Below are 21,246 nucleotides of genomic sequence, written 5' to 3'. Positions count from 1 at the left end.
TTGAACCTGAGCCCAGTGCTAGGCAAAGCAGTCTACAGACTGAGCTCCACCCTAACTCCATCAGAATGCAGAAATGGTCCCTGCTCTTTAGCTGCTTCTTTGTTACTAGTGGAGACACACTAGGGACTTACAGACAGGAGGATCCCTGGGGCTTTCTGGACAGACAGTGTGGCCTATAAGTAAGCTCCAGGTTCAGTAAGAAACTCTATCTCAAAAAATATGATGAAGACTGAGAAGATGTCAAGTGCTAATGCTGCCCCTTCAGCATAACTTTCACACACAACTGTTTTTAGGATGAGATACTATTTAACAGAGGAGGGCTTCTGATTTTTAAATGGTAAGATCAAAAAACAATGTTGTAGATCTGACTCTAGTCAAATGCCAAATGTTGATTTAAATAAGTAACTGGTAATAACCCTTAAATGCTAAAGGAAATAATATCTGCCATGTATGAAGACAACTAGTGTCCCTGCCTAAAAAGGAGCTACACAAAAGACATGCTCACATAGATGAAGAAAAGCTAACAAGACCTCAACCCTACACAAAAAACTACAGGCAACTAAGGAATGCTGAGAGCAGGAGCCATAGTCTTGCCCAGGAAGAGCACACCAGTTGCTTATCCAATACTACTAATCAGCCCCAGAAACATACACACAAGTTACAGTATGCATACTGAACAGGTTGTACTTATGTATTTAGGAATATAAATAAATATACATATATGTAACAACTATTAATGCAAAAATAAGCCATCAATTTGAAGGGGAATATGAGAGAGTCTGGAGGGAGGGAAGGGAAGGGAGAAATGATGTAATTATATTATAATCTCAAAAAATAAAATAATTTAAAAGGGAATAAGGAGACTAGAAGATCTATAAAAATAACTGAATCCTAATAATTCCATTAAAGCATGCCTGTGGGCACTCCAGAATTATATAGCTTAATGAGTTCTGAGTATAGCAAAGCATTCACAGTTCTGAAACAAGAACCTAGTGTCTCTAAAGGGGTATTATTGACTAGTCTCTCCCGTTCTCCAACATTCTAGTTCCATAAGGGATTAGTGACAGCAATAGGTACGCTTTCACTTAGGAGCTCACAAATTTGAAAACCAAAATTTAGCTATTATTTTAGACTAGCCCAATTTCTTTCTAACTCACACTTGTATTTGTGTCTCACAGGCAAAGAATGACTCTACCCTGCATGTATGACCAATGTAAACACATGCTGTATATCTCCTCTGAATTACAAAGACTGCAGGTATCCTATGAAGAGTATCTCTGTATGAAAACCTTACTGCTGCTCTCCTCAGGTTGGTGGACCATCTACTCACTTCTAAGTTTCATATCTAAATATGGCAAATGCATGGGGTGTGGAAGTTTTAAAACTATTGTTCTGTGTATATATTGTAGTAATTATACCAATTATACACAATTCCACTGTGTTTGGCTGGCAGAATGATTTTCAGAAAGGTAAAATGTCAAATGTATATGTTAAGTGTTGCCAATATTAGTAAAATAAGTAGGTATTGTAGAAATAGATATGAGATCTGCCTCGGGATCCATGTCTATCATCTGTCTTTCCTTCTACCCATCCATCTTCTGTACATCACTGTGTAAGACGAGAAAGGGTGCTAACACTAATAATTCTGTTTCTCTACTGCATTATTTTTGTCTTTAGTGAGTACTACCATGTATGGAATAAAGCCTAGAAAACTAACAGTTTATCAAAGCAATCAAAAGTTTAAACAAGACTAATGACATTTAGACTTTAATGAAATTGCTTTCATCTAGCAAAAATAATCAAACTAGAAAAATTCAAAAAAATATAAAGACTCTTATCTATATTAGTTATTTGACATCTTGAATAAGTAATAAAAGGACAGTCTTACCTGACACTCTCTAAAATATACAAGGAACTCTTCAAAGTCAACAACTAAAACAGCAACCTGGTTTTTATGGACTGAGAATATGCAAAGATGCCTTACTAAAGGAGATAAAGACAGAAAGTCAGCATGACATGGTGCTGCCTGTCACACACCGCAGGAACCTATCTAGAATGAGCCAATCCAGAGTACTGAGCACACCAAATACTGGTAAGGACACACAGCACAGAACTCTCCTTCATTGCTAAAAGAACTGCAAAGTAGAATGACCATTTCAGAAAACAGTTTGATAGTTTCCTATAAAATCCAAACATAGTCTCACCATTTGATGTAGCAATTGCTTGATCAAATACAAAGTAACTGAAAACTTATGTCAATAAGGATATTTATATCTAAGCTATTTATATTTGACAAAACGTGGGAGCAATGAGATGTCCTCCAGTAGGTGAATGGATAAATTGATACATCCAAATAATAGTATATTATTCAAGACTGAAAAGAGATACTCTATTGTGCCAAGGAAAGACATCAATGAACCTTAAATATACATTATTAAGAGAAAAGAAGCTAATCTCTTAAGAGGGATTCCATCAACAAATTAAATGGAGAGAAACTTAAAGCAATTCTACTAAAATCAGGAACAAGATAAAGCTATCCACTCTCTCAATACCTATTCAATATAGTACTTGAAAGTCTAGCTAGAGCAATAAGAAAACTAAAGGAGATCAAGGTGATATAAAAAGTATTATTTGCAGATGATATGATAGTATACATAAGCGACCCCCAAAACTCTACCAGGGAACTCTTACAGCTGATAAACACCTTTAGTCAAGTGGCTGGATACAAGATTAACTCAAAAAAAAAATCAGTAGCCCACCTATATACAAATAATAAATGGGGTGAGAAAGAAATCAGGGAATCAACACCCTTTACAATAGTCTCAAATAATATAAAAATATCTTGGTGTAACTCTAATCAAGCAATTGAAAGACCTCTATGACAAGAATTTCAAGTCTTTGAAGAAAGAAATTGGAGAAGATATCAGAAGATGGAAACCTCTCCATGTTCATGGATAGGTAGGATTAACATATTAATAAAGGCCATCTTACCAAAAGCAATCTACATATTCAATGCAATCCCCATTAAAATCCCAACACAATTCTTTACAGATCTTGAAAGAACAAAACTCAACTTGATATGGAAAATCAAAAACCCAGGATAACTAAAATAATCCTGTACAATAAAAGAACTTCCAGAGGTATCACCATCCCTGATTTCAAGCTCTACGACAGAGTTATAGTGATTTAAAAACAAAAACAAAAACCTGCATGGTATTGGCACTAAAAACAGACAGGTGGATTAATGGAATCAAAGACCCAGACATAAATCTACACATCTATGGACACCTGATTTTTTGACAAAGAAGCAAAAATTACATAATGGAAAAAAGAATGCATCTTCAGCAAATGGTGCTAGTCCAACTGGACGTCAGCATGTGTAAGTGCAAACAGATCCATATCTATCACCCTACACAATACTCAAATCCAAGTGGATCAAATACCTCAACATAAATCCAGATACACTGAACCTGAGAGAAGAGAATATCCTTGAATGCATTAGCAGAGGAGACACTTCCTGAAGAGAACACCAATATAGCAGGCACTAAGATCAACAATTAATAATTGGAACCTCATGAAACTGAAAAGCTTCTCTAAGGCAAAAGACACCATCAATAGGACAAAACGGGAGCACTCAAAATAGAAAAAGTATTTCCACCAACTTCACATCTGACAGAGGGCTGATATCCAAAATATATAAAGAACTCAAGAAACTAGACACCAACAAGCTAAATAATCCAATTAAAAAATGGCATACAGATCTAAACAGAATTCTCAACAGAGGAATCTCAATTGGCTGAGAAGAAACATTTAAAGAAATGTTCAACATTCTTAGCCATCAAGGAAATGCAAATCAAAATGACTGAGATTTCATCTTATACATGTCAGAATGGTTAAGATCAAAATCACAAGTGACAGCTCATCCTATCAAGGGCATGGAGTAAGGGGAACACTCCTCCACTTCTGATGGAAGTGTAAACTTATACAGCCACTTTGGAAATTAGTATGGCAGTTTCTCAGAAAATTGGGAATCAGTCTACCACAAGACCCAGCTATAACACTCTTGGGCATATACCCAAAGTATACTCAATTTTTCCACAAAAACACTTGCTCAGCTATGTTCATAGCAGCTTTATTTGTAATAGCCAGAACTGGGAAACAACCTAGATGTCCCTCAAACTGAGGAATGGATAAAGAAAATGTGATACATTTACATAATGGAGTATTACTACACTGTTAAAAACAAGGACATCAGGAAATTTCAAGGCAAGTAGATGTAACTAGAAAAATTCATTCTCAGTGAGGTAATCCAGACCTACAAAGACAATATGGTATGTACTCACTCATAAGTGGATATTAGCTGTAAAACAATCCACAGACACACAAAAGACTAGGTAACAAGGAGGGTTCTTGGGGGCGGGGGACACTGGATCTCCCTGGAAAGGGGAAATAGAAGAAATTTCCCAAGTGGACTGTGGGAGGATGGGGATGGGAACATGAGTGATCAGGTTGGGGTTGGGGCAGGGGTGTATGGGGAGAGTACTGAAAGAGAATACTGAAGAGGGATGGGGAGTGGCATCTCAAAGTCAGGTAACAATGAATCTCTCAAGAATCTACAAGGACAACACCAGCTAAGACTCCTAGGAACTGGCCATCTGTAACCAAATTGGTGCCTAGCCCAATTCTCATCAGAGAGGTGTCATCTAGCAACTAATGGAAACAGATGCAGACCTACAACCAAACATAAGGCGGAGTTCTGAAAATCCTGCAGAAAAGGAGAAGAAAGGATTGTAGGAGCAAGAGAGGTTAAGGACACCACAAGAAAACTCACAGAATCAACTAACCTGGGCTTATAGGGGTTCATAGACACTGAACCTACAACCAAGGAGCCTGCATGGGACTGACCTAGACACTCGGTATATATGTTACAGTTGTGTAGCTGGTCCTCTTGTGGAACTCCTAACAGCAGGAACATGCCTTTCTCCAACTTTTTTACTGGTTTTTGTGACCCTACTCTTCAGTCTGGGTCACCTTGCCCAGCCTTTATATGGGGAGGTTCTTAGTCTTACTGCAACTTGATGTGCCATGTTTTGTTGATACTTAAGGGAGACCTGTTCTTTCCTAAACAGAAGAGGAGGAGTGAACTGGGGGTGGGAAGGGGGTTGGGGGAACAGGGAGGAGGGAGGGGAAACTGCAGGAGGGATGTAAAATAAATACTACAAGGTCCTAAGTATCCATCCTTTCTCTAGATCACCAAGTCTACAACATAACATGGAGGGTGTACGCAATGAAATATTGGTTGTTTGAATAAATGAAAAAAAAGAATCTAAGTGTTGATAAGAAAGAATTCAGAAAAAGCTTTTGTCACCTTAATAGAGCTGAGTCAAATATGTCTTTATATGTAAGGGACCATTATATTTTAGATGAACTTCTTAAAGCCAGTTTTATTAATGTTATGGAAAAGGTTCATATTCATACATACATAGTCACATGAACCTGAATGACTGAGTCTGTTGGAAGAAGAAAAATGTATTGGATTTTGAAGTTGAGTCATTTCCTGAAGTGTAGTTCTAATTCTACTACCACCTTTGGGAATTTCTTTTTGTCTCAGGTATATTACTTAATCTTTGATTAAAAGATGACAATATCAAAATAGTGATAGCATTGACTTTCAGTTATCTTTCTGGTCTGAAGACATATCATTTTTTTAAAAATTTACAAATGCCTTGATTCACTCATTGATATACTGCACATGATGTATTTTCTTATAACTATATGTTACTTGCTATTAAAAGGAACTTTTGCATGTCCGAAGAATAATTCATGACCCATAAAGGGAAAATGAGCAAAGAACATAAATGGCCAAATCAAGGATGAGGGAGAGTCGATGTTTCACCAGGACATGGCTCGTTACACAGAAATGAAAATGGAAACTGATTTGTTTTTCTTACAAGGAAAGTGAGGACAGGGGCCAGAGATGATTATGATTCTGCCCCACATGAATCTTTTCAGACAGAATTTTATTGTTAAATCTGTCAATTAAATTATTGTACTCTACAAGTAGAATATTGAAAATTCATTTTGGTATTATGTGTTCTACCTTGTTTGTTGTTTTAATTTTGGTTCCATGTTAATAAACTTGAATTCAGGAGTAATTTTTAAAAGAAAGAATCTAAGAATCTGAGACAGCAGGGCAGGGCAGAACACCAGAACCTCTCCCAGAGCCTCTCTCAGGACCCCTCTGACTTCCTTGATTTTTCTCACTAGCCCCGAATGTCATTCACAGTGGTCCCACTGCTAGCTTAGAGGCAAACTTGGTAGCAGTCTGTCCTATGGTAAAACAGTTAGTTCTCAGTCCCGGCACAAACAGCTGAACTGAACCATACCCCGTGCTCAGTGACTTTTCACTCAATACTTCATCTGTATTTCACACTTGTAGGGAATAGAGAAGAAGTACATACACTTCTCTTTGTTGAAGACCTTCCAACTCAATAGGCATACAGAATAGTGAGGTAAAAGTGAGCAACTGTACAAAAAGGTATAAAATCAAGGGTAAGGACAGAATAGTTATTTGCCAAAATGTGTAAACCAAATCAGTATTCTTAAAGGAATGAAAAGAAGGATGGAATTAGAAATTGGGAGCTGTTTGGAGATTTTGTTTTCTAATAAATTGTGAACAATTAACAAAATCAAAAGGGAGGTTTATCAATGCCAAGGAACTGAGGGAGGCTATGAGGAATAGTTTGATGTTCAGCATGTCCAGCAGTCCAGACTTTCTTCAGAAATTCTACCAGGTACTTGTGGTGAAGAGGAGAGGAAAACTCACTTTTCTTCCAGTAAGAAAGGGGGATGAAAGCATTGGAAGTAAATACAGTGTTTTTCCAAACAAAAGCAAAGCCTACCCTATAGGAGAAACCGCTCATCAGGACCATATCTGACCTGGAAAAAAGCAAATAGAGGATACTAGACCCCTTATAAGAGCCCTCCTGACTCACAGGGAAGAAAAGAGGGAAATAGTTTTCTAGAGTCAGTAAAGCTGAAACGTAATCGTAAGAGAAAGCATTTAATTGGGGCCTGGCTTACAGCTTCAAAGGCTTAGTCCATTATGATGGGGGGGGGCAGGCGTGGTGCTGGAGAAGTAGCTGAGAGCTACATCCTGATCTGCAGCAGAGAGAGACAGACAGAGAAAGACTGGGCCTGTTGTGGACTTTGGAGACCTTACCCCACAGTGGCACACTTCTAACAAGGTCACACCCACTCCAACACGGCTTCACCTCCTAGTCCTCCTAATCCTTTCACAGTTCCACTGCTAACTAAAGTCAAAATTATGAGCCTATAGGGGCCATTTGTATTCAAGCCACCACAGTACCATAAACAACATTAAATATAACCCAGAGCCTAGCCAGATTAACATACTGTCTCCCACAAAATGTCTAATTTCATCAGTCCTGATAATTTTTGTCTAGCTTTCAACAAAAAGCAAAGGCCATGCTAAAAGGCAATAAAAAGCCACAAATCTCAAGAAACAAAGCAAGCATTAAATCTGATCCCAAGCCATTGGTGTTATCAGGTAGAAATTAAAATAACTACAGTTTATGCTAAGGACACTACATAGAAATAGATTCATAGACTGCTAAGGAATCATTCCTCTAAGGAAATGCTACAAACAAAAGATGCTGGCATGCAGATTCAGAATGCTCCAACAGGCATTATCATTAGTTGTAGTGCAACCAGGAAACAGTGAACAGAGGTCAACAGAAACTTCTAGACTCAAATATAAAGAGAAAAAAAATAATTAAAAGGGTTGGAAGAGACCATCAGATGTGGGAAGGGAAAAAGGGAGAAATCCCAAAAGCTCAGAAATTTCTAAAATTAGAGACAGGCACCAAAATGTGGATCTTGGAAGCTCAGAGAACACCAGGCCAAAAAAAAAAAAAATCTTCATTTTGGCATGTCCTCTTCAAATTACAGAAAACCAAAGACAAAGGGAAAAAATCTTTAAAGAGTCATAGTTTAAAAAAAAAAAACTCTATAACATACATCAGAAACCATGCAAATAAGAATTTGAAGTAAAATATTTACAGTGTTGAAAAACAAAAACAAATACACAAATAGACCCCACCAACCTCAGACAACAGAGCCAACAGAATTACCCCTCAGAAATGAAGATGGGCCCAGGCATGGTAGCAGACACCTGGAATACTAGCACTCCAGAGGCCAAGGGCTGGAATTCAAGCCAGCCATGGCTACCTATCAAGACTATCTGAAGAAAGAAAATAATAAGTAAAATAAAAACTTTCTCAAACAAACAAACAAAAAAGGTAGGGAATTTGTGAACACCTTTACATCTATCTTACATGAGCTATTTTAAAATGTTTTTCAGAGGAAAGGAAAATATATGTCAGAATTATGGATGTGCTACATAAGAAAGAAAGCATATTAGAAAAGGGATGCATGAAGTAAAATGTCACTTTTGTATTAATATTAAATAACTATGAGAGTAACAATAATCAGGTACCAGGGGTCTGGAGAGATGGCTCACTGGTACCCAGCAGCACATGGCAGATCAGAACTGTCTGTAACCCCAGTCCCAGGGATCCTATGCCCTCTTCTGACTTCTGTCATATAGACTTGTGGGGCACACACATATCAGGCAAAGCACCCATACACACACAAAACAATGTGTTTTTAATTAATAATCAAGTACTGGATGACTGAAATGCATGGATATGTACAGTGAACGACAGCAGTTACAAGGGAAGATTTGGGAATACTCTGGCATTGACATTGCCTGTTAAAGTGGTATAGTGTATTGTGGAAGGGTAAATAGGTTAGTTGAAAGTGTATACTGTGGATGATACAGTAGTCACTTAAAAGAGTTCAAACTGTCAAAGGAAACACAGAATCATGAAGTATTTCATGAAAACTGAAGGCTGATGTGACAGCCTGCAGCAAGCCTTAGGCCAAATTCTAGGGGTTGGAAGTCTGTCTCACATGCAAGATACCCCAACTTTCCCAAACCTAAAACCCACACCCTTCCTCTCAAGGGGCAGGGCAGGGCTGCTGGGTCTCCCATCTTTGTTGACTTGAATAAACTCCAAACCTGATGTACTTCATCAGAACAGGAGTACATCTCGGGGCAAGGGCTGGAACTCAAGGCTTCTCTTTGCTCCCACCTTGTTTATGCAAAGAGGAGAAATTACTACATATGAGCAAAGGCAATCCTCAGAAACAAAAAAGAAAACTGCATTCTTAGTACAAAACTGCCAGCTTCAGTCAGTTCCTCCGGCTGTTTGTAAAATGTGTTCATGGGAGGCATGTCAGCTAAGAAATGAAAAACTACAGACAGGACAAAGGTGGACAAGAAAGAGAAATGAAAACCTGCATCCCTCCTAAAAGGGAAATAAAAAAGTCCAGTGTAAAAGAGAAAAAAAAAAAAAAAAAAAGGAGAATGTCTGGGCTGAATTCCCTGGTGGCACTGCAGAGAAGCTGTGGGATGAGGGACAGCCCACTGGAGTGAAGGAAAAATAGGAAAAGAATATTGCCTGCAGGCATGGGGGGGGGGTGGAGATGCAGTCAAAAAGAGAGTAGTGAAGCTTAGAAAAACGGAGGAAGAGGAAGATGATGATTAATAATAAACTGGGTCTACTTTGGTTTTTTTCTTGTCAATAAAGTATTAAACAGCTCCTTTAAGGGAAACAAAACCTGCAATGGAAGGCTGTGTGAGGTTTGTTTTGAACTCTCCAGCTCGGGGATAGTTGACACACCACCTAATGCCTGTAGACACCCCTGTCCTGGTGGTATTTTCAGCAGCTCCTGCCTCAGCTGGTACAGTATGGAGGTTGTAAACAGAGTGTTTGCGTCCTCAGGAGTCTCCGACGTGACTTACACAAAATAATTATCCTGGTAGCCAAATACGACTGTGTGACTGAAAAGCGGAATGCTGTCTGACATCCTCTGTGCCTTTAAGTAAATACAATTTTTTAAATTAAAAAACATCAAAGGTGCAAAAAGAGGCCAATATAGAAAGGAAGCAAAGCACAAGCATGCTGAGGAGAGGAAGTTAGAGACAAGGCAGGTTCTAACCAGTTTTGTCAACAAGCATTGTAAATACAGACAGCCAGAACACGGCCGGCTTCTTAGAAACCAGGATGAAAGTGCTCGCCACCATGGACTCTGACCAAGACACTATTACAGGATAAACTTAGGTCGAAGCAAAGTAGCAACTCACGTTTATTAAGGAATAAAGGATTAAGGGAGTGGGAAATAGATACATTTAAACTGACATTTGCCTATATAGAAAATAACAGAAATATCTTTGTGGGCTAAAAACAACTAAAATGCAAAATAATAATAATAATAATAATAATAATAATAATAAACCCAAAGGGGAATCTGGTAAAAACAGATGCTTAATTTCAAGGATGACAACTAGAGTATGCAGATTACCAATTTTTGTGGGCACAGTGGAGGGTGCAACAAGACACAATGAGAAGTGGAAGGTAGGAGCTGGGAGGCAAGAGGACAAGAGGGGTCACGGTAAGAGATGCCAGATAAGGGAGTCCAAATAAATTCAAATATACCCGTAATGTCAGGAAAAGTGGAGATGAACTGAATGCTGGAAGCATAATTTTAAAGTGGATTTTTAAACATCTCCCAGCTTTATGGTGTTTACAAAAAATACGAAATGAAGACACTGAATAGCTGTAGTAAAAGGATACTTCGCAATATACAGGATAGCAAACTTCTGCAAAGAGCCATCAGCGAATTTACAACTTTATAACTTCTGTCACAGCTCCTCAGTCTGCCCTCTGGCATCAACAGTCATGGATTACAGAGTACCTAACCCTAAATCTGGAGAATGCAGATTAGGGTCTCTGAAAAGTACTGGCATTCAGAGATCTTTGTATTAAACTACCCAACTCTTCCTGCCCCTAACCATTGTTACCACAGCAGTATTAGTAGGAGCACACTTTGAGAAATGTAGCCATCTACAGAAATTGTAACACCACGAGAGCAAGTGACTATGATCAGCCCTTAGTACCACTGAGTATTGGAGAGTAATATGAAAATAATAATGTTACCCCAATATTACAATCCAGATTTCATGAGGTATGGCTAGTTCTTAAAAGGGCACAGAAACAGATATTTGCTCCCTAGAAAGGCCTGTATGTAGGGGATGACAAAGTAAAGATCATCTTTCCTCTTATTCTGTAATCATAAAATTTTAGTATGCTAACATGTTTTTAATGGTGCATGCTAAGTTTAAGTTTCTAATTAACTAGCAATATGATACATATGCTTACTATGTAGCTGGTGGGATAGAAGTTGTTGCTAAAGCCTTCTACCTGGAAACAGAACTAATTGAAAGTGAAGAATACCAGCCAAAGTTAACTAAATCATCAGTTATTATTTAATCTTCAAAAGAGGTTTGTCATCACCAACTCCCCTTTTTTTCCAACTCCCATTTTATAAGATAAAAAACAATTGGCTTGCCCATGGTTATGACCCCCAGTTCTCAATTACCCTATACTTCCACTTTGCTGTCCTTTGAAAATGCATGGATTTTAGAATGCATTAAAAGTCCATTGTAACAATGAAGTATGCATGAAATGTCCTACTTGGTGCATGACAAGTTACAGCAAGGAAATTCTTTAACCAACTTCATCTTACCTTTTAGTTCCTAAGGAAGGTCTGAAGAGCCAGGAGTTATTTGATGAGATTCGAATGACCTATATCAAAGAGCTTGGAAAAGCCATTGTCAAAAGGGAAGGAAACTCCAGTCAGAATTGGCAGCGGTTTTATCAACTGACAAAACTTTTGGACTCCATGCATGATGTAAGTATCAAACACAAAGCCAAAACAACAACAAAAAGAAAAACATAGGCTGGGTGTGGTGCCCATGCCTTTAATCATAGTACAGGCTGAGGTAGAGGCAAGTGGCTCTCTATGAGCTCCAGGACAGTCAGAGCTGTATAAGAGAGATCCTCTCTCAAAAACACAGAGACAGAGACAGAGAGAAACATAAGAATCTTGTGGGACATAAGATATGTTTTAATTAGTACATATTATATATATATATATGTATATATATACACACACATACACACACACACATATATATACACACATATACATATATTATGTAATTATATACCAATAAGTCATTCCACCTCCCTCAGTTATATATTTTAGTGATCATTCAAGTTAAATTTGTAGACTTCAATTTTGTACACATTCCTCTTAAGTCTTACTATTCCTTACTATTCTAGTCATTTCCATGAAAATACCATGTTATCAATGAGTTTAATAGTCCTATTTTTTTTTTTAGTAGATTTCCCTGTTCTACACAAAAGAGCTGTTAAATTACACTAGTTTCATTTCCTGTATTTCAGTACTAGTCCAGGCTGGCCTCAAACTCACAGCTTCCCCTGCTCCTGCTCCTCAGTCTGCTAAGTGCTAGGATTCCAGAAGTGCCAGGCTTTCATTCTGCACACGGTCAAAGAAATTTAAAATGCCTTTGTACTTAAGTGCTCATTTTATTTCAATAAGTTTTCTTCTCTGGGAATTCCAATAAATACTGATATATTTTAGATCAAATTTTTAAAAAGGCCAACAGAGCATGAACAGTCTGCACCAGGTCTTCTGCATATGTATTATGATTTTCAGTTTAGTGTTTTTTATGGGATTCCTGAGTGTGTGAACAAATGGGTCCCTGAATCTTATTCCTTCTCTTGGGCTCTTTGTCTTGTTCAACTCCAATGTGCTAACTTTTGTTTTATCTTATTATATTTTAGTCTGTCATGTTTGGTTGTTATCTCTTAGAAGCCTGTTCTTTTCTAATGAGAGACAGAAAGGGAGTAGATCCAGGGAGGAGGGGAGGAGAGGAAGAACTAGGAGGAATAGAGGAAGGGGAAACTGTAGTCAGGATATACTGTATGACAAAAGAATCGACTTTCGATAAAAGGGGGGAAGGAGGGGCTACAGATACAAGCCACTCACACTGCTGTGCTTTGAAGCCTCATCGGACTGTGTCTTCTCTTGCAGGTGGTTGAGAACCTCCTTAGCTACTGCTTCCAAACATTTTTGGATAAGTCCATGAGTATTGAATTCCCAGAGATGTTAGCTGAAATCATCACTAATCAGATACCAAAATATACGAATGGAAACATCAAAAAGCTTCTGTTTCATCAAAAATGACTGCCTTACTAAGAAAGGTTGCCTTAAAGAAAGTTGAATTTATAGCTTTTACTGTACAAACTTATCAACTGGTCTTGTAGATGTTTTGTTGTTCTTTTTGGTTTTGTCTTGTTTTGTTTTAAATACGCACTACATGTGGTTTCTAGAGGGCCAAGACTTGGCAACAGAAGCAGTTGAGCCATCACTTGGAGGTGATGGGGAAGCAGACAGTGAAGTGTATTGGTTGGTGTATCACAGAAACTAAAAACAGTTGCGTGGAGGCATGGCCACTATCTCCACTATCGGTGAAGGACCGCACCTAAACCACCAGTGCCCAAAGTCCATGTGATCAGCTTTCTGCTCATACTTTCAGTTGGCTGGATAAAACTTCTAGACTTTCTGTTGGTGTATTTTTCCCATGTATAGTTAAGATAGCATTTTTGATTTATGCATGGAAACCTGAAAAAAGTTTACAAGTGTATATCAGAAAAGGGAAGTTGTGCCTTTTATAGCTATTACTGTCTGGTTTTAACAATTTCCTTTATATTCAGTGAACTATGCTTGCTCATTTTTTTCTTAAATAATTTTTGTATTCAAGTTATTGTACAGCTGTTTAAGATGGGCAGCTAGTTCATAGCTTTCCTAAACTCTAAACATTAATCTTCTGTGTGAAAATGGGTTGGTGCTTCTACCCTGATGGCACTTAGCTATCAGAAGACCACAAAAATTGACTCAGATCTCCAGTATTCCTGTCAAAAGCTATTATTTTGTATATATCTGCTTCCATGGAGAATTAGATAGGTTGTGCAGATTACCGTCCTAACTGGTGTAGAGCACCTACCTAGTCAGTGACCCTCTGGGTAAACTGTGGATGAGGGTCACAAGAGATTGATTGTAAGACAGTAACTACCAAAAGGCCCAGTTTGCACCTAATGCTCCATCTCTACAACGGTGAGATGGCAACCAAGTTTATAACCAACTCTTTCAGGACCTTCTGGAGTGGTTTGTGTAACAGCTTCAAATTTATGATTCCAGATCATGTGACAAAGCGGAGCGATTGTTTTAAATCAGCCCAAGTTACTTCTCTCATTAAACTTTACCCCCAAGCTAATCTCTAATACATCAAGAATGGCTAGACACCCATTTTCACATCCCCACCTGTCACCAATTGGTCTAGCTTTCCTGGTGGTACAGGAAATCAGCTACTGATTTTTGTTATTTAGAACTGAATGTCAGGCATCCATGTTTGTCCAACTACACATCCCTCCATGTGCCATAGCATTTAACAGAGGTCTTGTGAACTTCTTCACATTGAGAATTCTCATTTTAAACAACAGAAGCTGTAGTAGCCTTTTCTGTGTGCACCTTACCAACTTTCTGTAAACTCAAAGCTTAACACACTTACTAAGCCACAAACAATTTGATTTCTACTTAAGGTGGCCAAATTATTTGTGTAATAGAAAACTGAAAATCTAATATTAAAAATATGAAACTTCTAATATATTTTTATATTTAGTTATAGTTTCAGATATATATCATATTGGTATTCACTAATCTGGGAAGGGAAGGGCTACTGCAGCTTTACATGCAATTTATTAAAATGATTGTAAAATAGCTGTATAGTGTAAAATAAGAATGATTTTTAGATGAGATTGTTTTATCATGACATGTTATATATTTTTTGTAGGGGTCAAAGAAATGTTGATGGATATCCTATATGATTTATAGTGTGTGAGAGCATCCATACAGGCTTCAGTGGTCTTGGAAGTCAAAACCGGTTTGCTCTAAGCTAGGAAGAGGGAGATGGAAACTGGCCCTGTGTGCAGTGGGGGTTGTTGAGGCTTTGACCCAATCAGATCCCAGGGGACTAATTCCCCACCTCCCATTCTAACCATTTTTATCCACCATGACCCTGCCAGTGCAGGGTTAGTTTATTAAATCCCCCCTTGCGCTAACATACATAAAGAGGACAGAAAGATGGCGCTTATGTAGTGGTAGGCACCATCTAGTAACAGGGTTATTGCAGCCTCCCCACAGGTTAACAGAAACAGAGGCTTTAGAAGTTTGGCAATAATATGAATAGAGGTACCAGCAATATGTAAATACTACAGAATCCCATAGGTCACCAATAATACACTAATCCTTTCCATCCTACAATAGTTTATTTCCAAGTAAAATGAGGACATGTTTGTTTTCTTTGAATGCTTTTTGAATGTTGTTATTTTCAGTATTTTGCAGAAATTATTTAATAAAAAAATGTAATCCTTTGCTTTTTTAATTCTCTCTAAAAGGGAATGTTCACTTTGTAATGGTTTAAATTGGTCTCAAAGTACTTTAAGATAATTGTAACCCAGCTGGATGTGAAATTTATGGTGCCTAAGAAATACCACTTGAATATTATCAATGACAGTGTTAAGTTTCAAAATGAGCTTCTCAAAAATAGATTATTGTACATTTATGGAATGTTATATGGTTAAAACCAAATAGCACATCACACAAAAAAATCTGCTTTCAGTCCCAACCAGCTTGGCTCTCAAAAAAATTACAGCTCCAAAAAAGAAAAAAGGAAAAGAAAAAGATATATATGCTTTGTTATTAACAGAAGGCAACAGACATTCATAAAACTACAATAGGAAGCTTTCTATTAAATGGATAAAGTGAGCGTTTGCTATGTAGGAAAGAAGAAAGCGATCCTCATTTTGATTGAGTAGATGTGAGAAAGCTTTGGTACTGTTTGAGAGCAGCTTTGATTTCTGTGTGTGGTTTCATACCATTCCAAACTATTTAGATTTATAATAACTTCAGTGAGAGTTGGTGAAATGTCTACACGACTTACAGCAGACCTTGAAAACTATCTTTAATTACTGGTAGGACAAAAAGGGACATTGTGGGTATTTTAGGCATTGACTTGGGATACTGTAGAAGCAGAAGTTAGAAGACAGGAAGCTTGGGGAAGGGAAGGGATTGTAAGCCTTCTCTTAGGAAAGACAAAACAACAAGTGAGACCACCCCAAAGGGACAAGGGACATGTTTAGTGTGTGCAGTCCTTGACGATGAGCGCAGGGTGAACTCTGGTGAGCATGTTAAGAAGCCAGCCTCCCCAGCACTGCAGAGTAGGGCCAGAGCAGGGATGGGACAGGACAAGCAATTCCAGTTGGCCACTGGTCTCAGTATTTGCCCCCTCTTCTGTACTGAGACCGTATCACCATGGGATGGACCGTGGTATTATGCTTGCTTCTGTCAACATTCAAGGATCATGGTAGCCTTCAGTGAGCTTTACATCTTGGTTGGTCACCCAACAATAAGCTGTAGTTGAATGTGTTTCTTATGTGCCTGGTTTCAGTGTTAGAAGGTGAAATAAAAGTGTGCAGGAGACACTGCAAACCACTTCAGATGGAAGTTTCCTCACTTTCCAGACTTTCAGTCAGCCTGGTCCATCAGAACTGATAACCAGGTTTTCAGGAAAGGGTTGGCTTCTGTCTAGAACATGCCTGAAAGGATTTTATTTTCTGATAAATGGCTGTATGAAAATACCCTTCTAAATAACCTGCTTAACTACATATAGATTTCAGTGTGTCAATATTCTATTTTGTATATTAAACAAATGCTATATAATGGGGACAAATCTATATTATACTGTGTATGGCATTATTAAGAAGCTTTTTCATTATTTTTTATCACAGTAATTTTTAAATGTGTAAAAATTAAAAACCAGTGACTCCTGTTTAAAAATAAAAGTTGTAGTTTTTTATTCATGCTGAATAACCTGTAGTTTAAAAACTGTCTTTTTACCTACACAGTGAAATGTCAGACTGTAAAATTTTGTGTGGAAATGTTTAACTTTTATTTTTCATTTAAATTTGCTGTTCTGGTATTCCCAAACCACACATTTGTACTGAATTGGCAGTAAATGTTAGTCAGCCATTTACAGCAATGCCAAATATGGATAAACATCATAATAAAAATATCTGCTTTTTCATTATGTGACTCCCACCATGCTTTCATAGAACTTATGTAGTTACAACTTTTTTTTTCTCCTCATTCCATTTAGAACTCGATAAGGTGGACATTTAAACGCCAATGTGACAGCTAGTGTGTGCATAGGAAAATGACATTTGTTCAAAATGAGCTTAACCCTCATGCCCACAACTCTAAAAGATTATCTCACCCATGTCTTCAGTGCTCATGTGCTTACGATTTCCCAGGATATTAAATGCAGGAGAAACTGACTCCTGTAACTGCTTCAAATGTAACAGCCTTTATTCCAAAAGATGACATTTTTATGTAAACAAGTGTTATCTAAGAGAAAGATTAATAGCTTTCTCTTAGAAATGCAAATAAGTAAGCACAGCAAATGTACAATACAGAAAATCAAGGCTGTGGAAGTGGAAAGCCATGTATCTATCAGTATCTTCTAAAACATGCTCATGTTTCCCATACCTTTCCACGGGATACTGCTATCATTATGATAAAAAAGCATTCTAACTTAAAAAGTACATTTTCTGTATCTATCTTATGTAGTCCAGCTATTGGCTGCAGGCCTACTATATAAATACAAGGACAATGGCAATGCTTAAGACACTTAAGACTTGGAGCTTGGGCAGTCCAGAACCGCCTTTCTTGGTATCTCAAGGTGCAATACAGATAGCCTTGATATGGCACCAGTGTCTACACTTTTGCATGCACATGCAGAAGCCAGAAGGGAACACCGCTGTCTTCCTCTATCGCTCTCTGCCTTATTCCCTAAGACAAGGTCTGTCAGTGACTCTGAAGCTCACTGGTTCAGCTAGACTGGCTGGCTAGTGAGCTCTCAGGACCTGCCTGACTGCCCTGCAGGGCTGGGGTTACAGGCATGTATGTCCACATCAGCTTGTTTACATGGATTTTGGGTATTCAAACTCAGATATGTGTTTGTGTCAGAGCAAGAGTTCTTACTAAGCCAAACCAACCACCCATACCCATTCTTGTTATACCATTTACTTTCAAGTATTAACCTGCTTTTGTAAAGTACCTTTACACGTACTATACCAGTTAATTTTCACTCAATGAATAAATGAAGACAAGTAATGCTAGTAACTCAATTTCTAAAATTACAATGGAAACCTCTGTAATGAAGCCCTTTAGTTACCAGGTATCAGATAGCAAGTCTCTGGCATCCTCACAGACAACTGATATTTTCTGCTTTTCATTTGTCTACTGCTTCATTGAGCACTTACTATGTGTCAGATAACATGCTACAATATGTTATCTTACTTCATCTTTGCAGCCCTATAAAGCAGTACTCTTATTCTCACATATATGAGGGAAGAATGGCTTGAAAATATGAGTAATCTTCTGAGGCTTACAAAGCTTGGAAATGGCTGAGGAGAACTTGACTTAGACACCTGGCTCTGGAGTTCATGTTCTTAACCACTTCTGGGGACAGAGGAATGAGAAGCTCCTAAGTACAGCAGCTGAGCCTTTGAGTCCTTTGAGTCTCAATCCCATCGTCAGTTTCTTAATTCTTTTCTTTTTTGAGACTGTAGTTTCATCATTTCCCATTCTTCTTCCTCCCTCAAACTCTCCCATGTAACACTCTTTGCTCTTCTTCAAATTCATGGCCTCTTTTCTTCATTAACTATTGTTATATGCGTGTGTGTGTGTGTGTGTGTGTGTGTGTGTGTGTGTGTGTGTGTGTGTATGCGTACGAGCATGCGTGTGTGAGCATTCCTAAATATATATAAGGACAACCTGCTCAGTCTATATAATGGGACTTGTATGTATGTTTCCAGGGCTAATTATTTTTGGACTCCTGAGGAGACTGAGGGTGAAAAACTAACTCCAGAGAGATTTTAGCAAACCCTTTGGTTTTTCAAACATATAAGGAATCAAATCAACAAACCTTCAGGCGAAAAGATGCAAAGTAACAGTTTAGCTGAGGAGGAAAGTTGTTTACAAATGGAAACTGTGATACAAGTCAAATCTGGTCCTACTTTAGCAACAACAAAAACACTATCTAAACCTTGGGTATAAAAAGATTAACTTGAAAATGGAGAGCCGTTTTGTACCAGCTAAACAGTTTGTAGACTTTGGTTCATCTTGTGAGTGGCTCCCAACAGTTTTTATACTACCTTCTCTATGCTAAAAGTCTCTTGCCTCCAGGCTTCATCAAGCTTCCTGTTTCTTAGTTAAAATGAGGTAGTGCTTGGTAAGGGAAACATGCTACTCTGCTTGTTTCCAGACCTGAATCTCTAAACAAAGGAGTTCATCTAGACCACATCAGATGCCTAAACAGTTGTATACTGTATCCAGCCCATTGGAGTAGGGCTATTTACACAATGTTCATCCCATAGGCTATCATCAGGGTAATACAGTGGCAGAAGCACTAGGCAATAGCAGTCCCAGGGTTTTAATGGCAGTGTCAGGACCAGAAGCCTCAAGAACTACAAAGAGAATCAGAACTTCAAGTTTTAAGTCAATTATCTGTTTCCTTCCCTTTGTTTACTGGGACATGTTTCTGTTTGGTTTTGGCTTCTTCCGTAGCCTTGTGTTCATAGCAAATTGTACACACTCCATAAGTAACAGTGACAAAAGAAGAACACACCCAGCCACTAATGCACCACCGTGTGCTGCTGTGTGCCATGTATCACCCTGGATCTGATTTTTGTATTCTATCATTCTTTGGGAGAGGTGGGTGTGCACATGCCATGGTGCACCTGTAGAAGTCAGAGGACACCTTTCAGGAGTTGATGCTCTCTTTCCACCGTGTGGGTCCCAGGGACCGAACTCGGGTTGTCCAGCTTGGCAGCCAGCGACTTTACCTGTTAAACCATCATAGTGGCCTGGATTTTTTGTTTTTGTTTCTGTTGCTCAAGCTGTTTTCATCTGTCCCTGTCACTTGTTCCTACATGTAAACACAAAAGAACTAAAACTGGGTGCTCCTCCAAAGCTTGTGGATACACATTCACAGCAGCACTGCTAACTGGAGCCAAGGGAAACAAGGCTCTGCCTCTTTTATTCTGCTAATGTGGCTTTTCTCATAAAGTACTTCTGAATATATCTATGGGGTTCTGATGGAGACACAAATGGAGGGCATGTAAAATCTGCAGGGTTATTTGAGAAGATTGCAAGGAATCAAGAAACAATTCCTTAAAGAGGGAAGGACCGTATTCATAAAAACTAGAGGCTCACATGAGAACATGTTACAAATAACTTCTGATCAGTTTCATGACCTATTCATTATGTTGGCAAGTATATAGCTGTTCCCACTCAGAGACCACCAAGGCATTACTAAAAATCCATGAACACATGTCTGTCCTCAAGGAATTAATGGTGAAGGCCCAATGACTTGGCATTTCCACTTGTTTGTCTACTCCAATAAAAACATGTAACCATTCAATGACTTGTATGCAAACGTGCATAGGAACAAAACAGCAAAAAATGAAAAAAACCTAATGTCTGTCAGTTGAGGAACAGGTAAGCATACAATGGAATTATTATATGTGGCCACTAAAACTAAAATACAGATGCACTTTGTAAATACACATAAACCTCAAGAACTTGGTGCCCAGAAAAAGCAAATGTATACAACCAAAAAGTTATTCCATCGTTGCCTATTTCTGGGGATAGCATCAGGGCCATGAATGTGAATACTTGAAGAAACTTAGTGGTGATGGGGTGTTCTAAAACTTATTACAGTAATGACTACATAGCTTGGTGGATGCAAATTAATCCTGAAACTCTGCAGGCCACTTTATCAATCTCCTGATAAGTTATATTCAACAGACAAAAAATTAAAAGTCACACAAAACTACAGGCTAGTATCCCTTATGAACACAGATGGCAAAAATTCTAAACAAAGTCTTTGCAATAAAATCTAATATAATTGAAAGGAGAGTACACCATGTCCAATAGGTTATCCCACAAATGCAGGGTTATATTAACATTAAAAATCAGTCCAGGCTGGAAAAATAGCTCAGCAGGTAAAGGCACTTGGCACCAACCCTGCCCATCTGAGTTCCATGCCCAGGATCTATAGTAGGAGAGAATCAATTCCAGCCAGTTCTCCTCCAACCTCCACACATGCTA

General features: G+C 38.3%; 1 protein-coding gene and 1 long non-coding RNA gene across 8 annotated transcripts in view; one reads left to right on the top strand and one right to left on the bottom strand.

Moving 5' to 3' along the window:
* The window catches only part of Nr3c1 (nuclear receptor subfamily 3 group C member 1), a 130,630-nt gene extending 113,469 nt beyond the window's left edge, over window positions 1-17,161 (top strand). For all 7 annotated transcript variants that reach the window (XM_042264116.2, XM_042264117.2, XM_006976924.4 and 4 more), the window contains exons 7-9: window positions 1,179-1,309; window positions 11,681-11,838; window positions 13,048-17,161. In XM_042264116.2, the coding sequence (XP_042120050.2) occupies window positions 1,179-1,309; window positions 11,681-11,838; window positions 13,048-13,200 (442 nt within the window). In that variant the 3' untranslated portion in view covers window positions 13,201-17,161. The remainder of the gene's footprint in view (window positions 1-1,178; window positions 1,310-11,680; window positions 11,839-13,047) is intronic.
* Window positions 1-21,246, bottom strand: part of LOC121824002 (uncharacterized) — a 59,032-nt gene that overhangs the window by 30,707 nt on the left and 7,079 nt on the right. The window lies entirely within an intron of this gene.

This window comes from Peromyscus maniculatus, chromosome 19 (assembly GCF_049852395.1).
Source record: "Peromyscus maniculatus bairdii isolate BWxNUB_F1_BW_parent chromosome 19, HU_Pman_BW_mat_3.1, whole genome shotgun sequence".
Taxonomy (NCBI): Eukaryota; Metazoa; Chordata; class Mammalia; order Rodentia; family Cricetidae; genus Peromyscus; species Peromyscus maniculatus.
The sequence above is the reverse complement of the archived record's forward strand: the minus strand, read 5'-3'. Positions and strand labels throughout refer to the sequence as shown.